Source organism: Hylobates moloch, unplaced genomic scaffold (genome assembly GCF_009828535.3).
Source record: "Hylobates moloch isolate HMO894 unplaced genomic scaffold, HMol_V3 SCAFFOLD_12, whole genome shotgun sequence".
Taxonomy (NCBI): domain Eukaryota; kingdom Metazoa; phylum Chordata; class Mammalia; order Primates; family Hylobatidae; genus Hylobates; species Hylobates moloch.
Genome location: NW_026652287.1, coordinates 104373913 through 104383040, shown reverse-complemented (window position 1 = coordinate 104383040; position 9128 = coordinate 104373913). Strand labels below are relative to the sequence as shown.

Sequence of the window (9128 nt, the reverse complement as noted above, 5' to 3'; positions counted from 1 at the left end):
TATACTCCACCATCTCACATACACTCATCCCCACAAACACTCCATTCCCTCATTTGTCTAGTGACTCCTCCACCACCACATAGGCACCCAGTAAGAGACCCAGTTCTCATGCCCCATTCCAATTCTCTGTCTTCGAACAGCACTGCCACCATAACCTAGAGATGCTGTCACCTAAACTGAATCCATGGCTTCATCCTGGTCCATACGACAGCCACCGTAGTGTGGAGGTCTCCAACCTGAACTCCTCCACCAGGAGTCTCTGAGACATCTGTGGCTTGAACAAACACTGACTCCTCATACTCACTCTGAAAATTCCTAATATTGCTGACTTCTCCCATCTTAGCTGATGGAGCATCTATGCTTCCAAACAAAAACCATGGAGCCACTCCTGATTCCCCCTTCTATCCCACCTCCCCAGCTGCCTCACTCTCTATATTATAAAATGTGGGCAGCTCTAGTTAAAACTGAAGCTATGACTGCTCTTGACAAGCCACCACCAACATCCACCTAGACTGCTGCAGGAGCATCCTCTCAGATCTCCCTGCCATTACCCTCACCTCCACAGTCTGTCCTCCACTCAGAAGCCAAAGAAAGTCTCTTAAACTAGGGTCCTATCACTACCTCTTTTGCTTCAAATCTTCCCCATCTCCCACTTCCCTTAGATTAGAGACCCAGGACCTAGGCTGTCATTCCAGGCCTGATGTTTGCGTGTCTCTAGCCACCTCCCACTCTGCTCCCTATTCCTACCAGATGTAACAGACATTTGCAGTTACCTAAAAACCCAGCTCAGTCTCTCCTCCAAACATTGAAACATTCTGAATCCTGTGCCCAAGAGGCCCTAACATGTCTTATCAGATCACTTCTCAACAACAGGGACCAGTCTATGTAACCCAGCAGCCAACTTGTAATACTGAAACTGGTGAAACCACCCACTCTTCAGACATAAGAGAAAGACAGGAAAAGAGGTTTTGTCACCTGCCAAAACCATCTGGGAGATAAACAGGGTGGGTGAATGGTAGGGAACACTCTACTCACCTGTGTAGGGTCCATTTCTGCCATCACCAGGGACCCTGAGGGAAGAGAAAGGCCATGAGAAATTGACAGCCATGGAAGGATCCTTCAGGCTGAGATGGACCACCAACTCGTCTGCCCTGCCTGGGAGCAAACTGATCTCAATTCATTGAATAAAGTTCCTCAGGCCTCAGTGCTGCAGCTCTGTGACCATGGAAAAGAACTGAAACCACCTCAGCTTCAGTGTCCCCATCTGTAAACAGATTGCAAGAATAGCTGCCCCCTCACAGGGCTCATATTAGTATCAAACATCAGTAGCATATACTATATATATCAGCTGCTATGGTCCAAGATTAATGGTTTTGTACATGAGTTCAATGCAAATGAAAGAGTGGGGTTTTGAAATTTTCATGTATGTTTTTAGCTTAAGATTTCAGAGGATGCGATACTAACTTTTTCCAAGGAAAGCAAACGAGATAAATTAACATCAAACCAATTATGAACCACTTTTAGAAATTTTATTTATTCTATTTTATTTTATTTTATTTTGAGACAGAGTTTTGCTCTTCTTGCCCAGGCTGGAGTGCAATGGCGTGATCTTGGCTCACTGCAACCTCTGCCTCCCGCGTTCAAGCGATTCTCCTGCCTCAGACTCCCAAGAAGCTGGGATTACAGGCGTGCGCTACCACGCCCGGCTAATTTTGTATTTTTAGTAGAGACAGGGTTTCTCCATGCTGGTCAGGCTGGTCTCGAACTCCCGACCTCAGGTGATCTGCCCGCCTCGGCCTCCCAAAGTGCTGGGATTACAGGTGTGAGCCACCGCACCCAGCTCACTTTTAGAAATTTAACATAATGACTTCACTATTAACTGCCTATCTGTTTGCACACACTTACAAAGATATTGTCTAATTGGGGTTTAAATCAATAAGTGTTTCATACATTATTAAGTTAATGAGTTACAGAGAAGGGAAGAGTAGGCAGGTCAGGTACTGGTCCTTTCTGCAACCAGGTCTACCTGCTACATAATCTTCTAAAGTGAGCTTGCCAGGAGACCTTGGCTGGAGCAGTAGATCATCCCCTCTTGCCCTGACATGTAGAGAAGGGGAAAAAGCAGTGCTCTGATCTGGAATCCAGCTACTCCACCAGCCTCAATAACACTTCTCTTGTTCAGCAGAGAGTGGCCCTGAGGGTCAACCAAGCCTGCAGGTGTAGGATCGAAACCACCTCACACCTCAGCCTCCATCCCAGGCTACGTGCTTACCCAGTCCAGGCCTCCCTTTTTACAGATGCAATCCAGAATCCCTGTTATGCCAGGTCTGCACCTTTCTGGACAGAGTATGATGTCTGTGGAGCCACCAATGGTCTGGCCCCCAAGTCTCAGCCCTCTGCTCTCTCAACACAGAGCCCACCTGAAATGACAACCTCAAGATTTCCCTCAAATTAAGTCCATCTGACTTCAAATTATACTACAAGTTGGTAGTAACCAAAATAGCATGGTAATGGTATAGAAATAGACACATAAGATGTATAGCTCAGTGGTAAAGCATTTGACTGCAGAAATAGACACATAGATCAATGGAACAGAACAAAGTTCCTAGAAATAAAGCCACATATCTACAGCCAACTGATCTTTGAGAAAGGCAACAAATATGCACACTATGGAAAGGACACACTTTTCAACAAAAGGTGCTGGGAAAACTGGATTGCCATATGAAGAAGAATGAATCTGGACCAATTTCTCTTGCCATATACAAAAATCAACTCAAGATGAATCAAAGATTTAAATATAAGACCTGACCTAAAAATACTAAAGGAAAACTCAGGGAAACCCCTTCTGGACACTGGTCTAGGAAAAAATTCATGAATAAGACTTCAAAAGCACAAACAACATAAACAAAAGTAGACAGATAGGACCTAATTAAACTAAATAGCTTCTGCATAGCAAAAAGACTAATCAACCAAGTAAATGTACAACCTGAAAAATGGGATGAAATATTTGCAAACTATGCATCTGACAGGGTACTAATATCCAGAATTTACAAAGAACTCAACAACAAACAAATAAAACATAACAACAACAACAAAAAAATCTCATTAACAGTAAGCACAGGGCTGGGTGCGGTGGCTCATGCCTGTAATCCCAGCACTTTGGGAGGCCGAGGCGGGTGGATCACCTGAGGTCAGGAGTTCAAGACCAGCCTGGCCAACATGGTGAAACCCCATCTCTACTAAAAACACAAAAAATTAGCTAGGTGTGGTGGTGGGCGCCTGTAATCCCAGCTACTAGGGAGGCTGAGGCAGGAGAATTGCTTGAACGAACCTGGGAGGTGGAGGTTGCAGTGAGCCGAGATCACGCCACTGCACTCCAGCTTGGGCGACAGAGCGAGACTCCATCTCGAAAAAAAAAAAAAAGCACATGACAGACATTTTTCAAAAAGAAGACATATAAATGGCAAGCAGGCATATAAAAAAATGCTCAACATCATTAATCATCAGACAAATTCAAATTAAAACCACAGTATCTCCTTACACCAGTCAGAATGGCTATCATTTAAATGTCAAAAAATAACCGATGTTGCCCAGGATATGGAGAAGAGAAAAAGCTTATACACTGTTGGTGAGAATGTAAATAAGTACAACCTCAATGGAAAACAGTATGAAGATTTTTCAAATAACTGAAAATAGAACTACCATTAAATCCATCAATCCCACTACTGGGCATCTACCCAAAGGAAAAGAAATCATTATATAAAAAACATACATGTATTTTTATCACAGCACTATTCACAATAGCAAAGATAGGGAATTAACCTAACTGTCCATCAACGTATGACTGGGTAAAGAAAATGTGGCATATATATACACAAGGTAATACCACTAGGCCACAAAAAAAACAAAACAAAACCAAAAAAAAAAAAAAAGAATGAAACTATGTCTTTTACAGCAATGTGGATGGAACTGGAGGCCATTATTGAATGAAACAACTCAGAAACAGAAAGTCAAATACCAAATGTTCTCACTTGTAAGTAGAAGCTGAATAACGTGTACACATGGACACAGAGTGTGGAATGACAGAAAATGGAGACTCCAAACAGGTAGAAGGATGAGACGAAGATGAGTGATGAGAAATTACTTAATGGATACAATGTACATTATTCAGGCGATGGATACATTAAAAGCCCAGACTTCACCACTATGCAAATATATCCATATAACAAAACTGCACTTGACTCCTTAAATTTATGCAAACAAACAAAAAAAACCCCAGAGACCTCCCTACTCTTTCTGATCTTCAGACCATTCTCTGGCCCAGTCCACGCCCTCCATCCGTCCGGTATCGCCAACCCAATCCCCTTCCTCAGACACACCTTTATGTCCACCTGCCTGTGTGACGTATCCATCTTGAGACATTTGAGAATCACCATGTCCAAAATCCAACCTGTGACCTTCTCCCGGAAATCTGCTCTTTATGCTGACTTCCCCAACTCCATTCTTTCAAACGTTCAAACAGAAAACAAAAAACAAAACAAACACTTGAAACGGTTCTTCACTGCCTTTGTTCAGACATAACTGAAGCACCAGGAAAACCTACCGGTCCTATCTTTCAGGCCTGTGAAGAATCTCATCACATCTCCCTCTACTGTCACTGGTCCAGCCCCAACCATAATTCTCCTGGGTCTACTGCAGTGGCCTCAGGGCCTTTTCGCCAGCCTCCCTGTGTCCATTCCTCACCTGGTTTTCCTAACTTGAAACTTCGAACTCTGGACCTGCCCCCTCCAACTGTCCCTCCCTTGACAACCGTCCATGGTTACTGGCTGCTCAGGTTGCCATTCCAAGCGAGAATTCACAAAACCCTCTCTTTCCCGCAGAAACAACACACACCCCTGACGCTCCAACACAGCCCACTCGGCAGCGCCTCCATGCCCTGAACCTGAGGTCCCTGACAGGAGCTCTGAGGCTGCATCAAATCGGCTGATACGGGGACCCCACACAGGAACGCCCCTCTCTTCGGGACAAGGGGCCTGACCTGCAGGGCCCCTTCAGGGGGCTTCAGCACTGGGAGGACTGGTCGGGCGGGGGAGCCTGGGACGGGGCACCCACCTCAGTCAGGTTCATCAGCAAGGCCTCCGCCAGCCCAGCCAGGGAAGAGAGGGGCGGGGGCGACGAAGGCAAGACAAGGACACCACTGTCCCTAGCGCTTGTCAGTTGACTCACTCCCACCTCTCCGCGGTGGGAACCAAGCCGCTTCTCGCGCTTTTCCGCTCCGTCACTTCGGTGACGTCACACAGCGCCATAGGCCGGAGCTGGTGAAACACCAGAGAGAACCAAAACGACCACCACCAGGAGGACGGCGGAAGTCCCGCCTTCCAACGGTGCGCACGCACGCACGCAAACGCCACCTTCTAAGCCTTTATTGGGTAAGTCGTGCCGCCGAGAGCTGCAGTGTCTTCTGGGTTATGAAGTTTCGACACCGCTTCCGGACTTGTCTTAGAGCGTTAATCAGTCCTTATATGGCAGATAAAGGCCCAGTGGCACTGTCAGGGGAGCTGGGAAACGGAGTCCCCGACTCCAAAGACAGGAGGGGGTTTGGCTTGCTCTTAAAGGCAACATACGGTATTTTTTTGGATTGTAGTGTAGGATATTTACAGAAATATTACCAACTTATTATTTAAGACTCTATTAAGCACAGCTAATTCCCAATAACTACACGTCCAAAGAGACACCCCATACCATAAAGGCAGTCTGCCTCTACTCATGCCTGCCAGCCATATTATTGCTTTTTCAAATACACATACAGTTACGCTTTGGCGTCTGTTTAGTAAGCTTCAATATGTTTGGTCCAGAAGAAGAAAGAAAGACTACACAGTTAGGGCTATGGACTGGAATTTGTAGGAAGGATGGCAGGAGACACTGAAGTAGGTTGAAAGGGTGAAGCTATGCCTCTGGATCAAAGAGAAGACATCTTACCTGACTGTAGAGTCAGCAATTGTGTTCCTACGAAGGATGCAACGCTTTTATTCTAATAATACTTATTACTTCATATCTGAGATATTTTTCATTTATTTTAAGAATCACAATCCTATCTGAAAATGAGAGTGACGACCAAAATGAGTGATTGAGGCATAAGTCACAAATCATGGAGGTTTACTGGACCAGCCTAAGGGCACATCCAGAAAAATGTAAGTCACAGAAGCATCTGTGGCTGATTTTTCCAAAGAGGTTCTTAGGAGGTTTAGTATTTATTATACATTTTCCTTAAAAAGGAAGAGGGGTTGGCAGTGAGATAAATGATTACAGACATGTGAAACTTTAGTTAGTGCCCAGTAAATCTACATTTTACATAAGATAGAGTAAACACGTGAGGGGAAAAGGGAATAGAGAAAGCAGATGTCTCAGAGAAGGATGAAGGAATGAATAATCTCATCTTCTCTCTGTTCTGTACCTTGGACGACAAGCTAGTAGTCTTCTGAAAAGGGTGATTTCTATTTAGCCTTTCGGGAAGAAAACCTAATGATTGTAGTGAGGTAGGGGATATAATGAGGTGTGTCTGATTTCCCATTCCTCTATAGTGGTGAATTCAGCTTCCAAAGTTATTCTAGGGTTCTCATGGTCAACAAGGCATCCATTCAGTCAGTTAGGGGGTGCTTAGAATTTTATTTTTATTTCTCAAGAGCAGCTGATACATGCCATTTCTGGACAGGACATCGTCTGCCATTTTCATAGTTGAAGCATATGCACATCTTCAAAAAAGGTGTGGAATTCCATGGTGTTATCTTCTTCCTCAGAAGTGATTTAAAATTTCACCTGTGTTTACAACTGTATTTGCACAGGGAGTCAAAATGTCAAAAACACTTGTGAAGTAAAAAAAAATTACTGAAATCTATTAGTAATTATGTAGGTTACGCCAAAAGAAAAAAAAAAAAAAACAGAAGCCCTAGAGAAATCGATCTGTGATGTGAGAAAAAGATAAGATCTCAATGTTTGAGTGAGAGACAGCAAATTCTGAGAAGTCAGAGAATGAAGTTGAACCTGTGGCTCTGCTGGACACTTGGACACACTATGCTTTTGTTTCCAAAATGTAATTTTTTTACACACTTGAAAACACTGCTCATTAACTGCTTAGAGGGGTAAGTACAGATGATAAACTGAAAGACTTGCCACAAGATAAAAATGAACAGAGAAGCTGTGTGATGATGTGTATTTACTTCTCTAGTAAATGTTCAATGAGCACATATGTATTGGGTTTCAGATCAATGATAGGTGCATGGGACACACTGGGAATAGGTTTCCCAGCTGCTATGTGTATAGAGGACTGTTCTGTGTTTTCTTAGATTCTGTATTTGTCTGTTTAATATTCATTAATCACAGGGTCAAACTAATAGAACCAAAGTTGTTTACTTTTTTTCTTGCAAGCCACTTACTCAAGTGCATGAAACTCATAAAAAACCCCCAGCCACAAACACTAAGGTATGTTTTTCCTTCCTGCCCATTGATAGTATCTCCACCTCATCATTCTCTGCCACTTTAGTTATAAAGACATACTTCCAGTTACTCTCTTTTCTCTTTCTGCTTTCCAGTCTCTGTATGTAATAAGGTTTCTTGTGGCCTGTGTGGTGTTCAGTGCCTCTTATTTCCAGGGCAACTGTAACATTAATCTTTTCTTTTGATGGCAGTGACCTCTCTGTGTCATTGCTAATTATGAATTAAGACCTGGGCACAGTTTAAGAATATGACCTATATTTAACGATTTTTCCTGAATCCTGTATTGACTTATCAGAATGGCCCACATATCCTACATATCAGCTGGTTGTAATATATCACAAAGAATCACCAGTGGAAGACACATTTTACTCAGACTGTAACTGGCCGTTAAATTACTCATTGGCAACACGAGTTGAAAATCATATCCTCACAAACAAATATCTAGATAATACTTAGGATGTCTTAGTCCAGTTAGCGTTGCTATAAATGAATACCTGAAGCTGGTAATTTATAAAGAAAAAAATGTTTATTTGGCTCAAAATGTTGATGTGTGGAAAGTTTAAAATTGGGCATCTGCATCTGGTGAGAGTCTTCGGCGGGTTCTATTCATGGTGGAAAATGAAAGAGACCTACAATGCGAAGAAATCATATTGCAAGAGAGGAGGACAGTGGGTGCGGAGTGTGTCAGGCTCTTTTTAACAACCAGCTTTCTTGGGAACTAATTGAGAATTTACACATCCTCAAGTGGGAGCATTCATGTAGGACCTGCCCTCATGACCAAAACACCTCCCATTAGGCCCCACTTCAAACATTGGAAATTAAATTTCAACATGAGTTTTGGAAGAGACAAACATCCAAACCATAGCATATGATTTCTTACAAATTCTGGCTGTTGGGAAACCAAAAATGGGGAATGAGAATTAAGTTGCTGGTTTATGTTCAAGTAAGGAAAAAATTTATCTCTGCCCCAAATCCATAATCATAAACAAGAAACCACCATTAATTAGAGATAACTTGGCCAGGCGCGGTGGCTCACGCTTGTAATCCCAGCACTTTGGGAGGCCGAGGTAGGTGGATCACGAGGTCAGGAGATCGAGACCACGGTGAAACCCCATCTCTACTAAAAATACAAAAAATTAGCCGGGCGTGGTGGCGGGTGCCTGTAGTCCCAGCTACTCAGAGAGGCTGAGGCAGGAGAATGGTGTGAACCCGGGAGGCGGAGCTTGCAGTGAGCCGAGATCGCGGCACTGCACTCCAGCCTGGGCGACAGAGCGAGAATCCGTCTCAGAAAAAAAAAAAAGAAAAATTAGAGATAACTCGGGATGCTTACATATGCTTTAAAAGTCAGCTAGTCGGCAAAAGCTTCACCCCAGTAATTAACCAGAAACAAAGCAAATCATTGTTAGGCCAAGCTTCTAAAATTTTTCCAATGTGGGTAAGGCCCAGTACTAAAGACGGTCAATCAGTGGCAGCCCCAGGCTGCTGGCAACAACTAATCCGCAAGTGCCTCCTGTCAGTAATCTTGTTTATGAAAGCCAGTTGGTAAATGGTTGCAGTTACACTAACGCACCTGAAAGTCCATCAATCTTTCAACTCTGCTGCTTCTGAAAGTCCTCAATCCCTGAAGGCCAGCC

At 43.6% G+C, this 9128-nt stretch overlaps 1 protein-coding gene across 4 annotated transcripts in view; it reads right to left on the bottom strand.

The window, feature by feature from the left end:
• Positions 1-5224, bottom strand: part of ZNF548 (zinc finger protein 548) — a 12639-nt gene extending 7415 nt beyond the window's left edge. Inside the window, exons 1-3 of one of the 4 annotated variants that reach the window (XM_032171326.2) lie at positions 5113-5224; positions 4380-4503; positions 1036-1070 (exon numbers count right to left, since the gene is read on the bottom strand). In XM_032171326.2, the coding sequence (XP_032027217.1) occupies positions 1036-1070; positions 4380-4503; positions 5113-5127 (174 nt within the window). In that variant the 5' untranslated portion in view covers positions 5128-5224. Of the gene's footprint in view, positions 1-1035; positions 1071-4031; positions 4123-4283; positions 4352-4379; positions 4504-5112 lie in introns of those variants that run through there. The other 3 variants (XM_032171327.2, XM_058425057.1, XM_058425056.1) reach the window with 3 other exon arrangements.
• Between the last annotated feature and the right edge of the window lie 3904 nt (positions 5225-9128).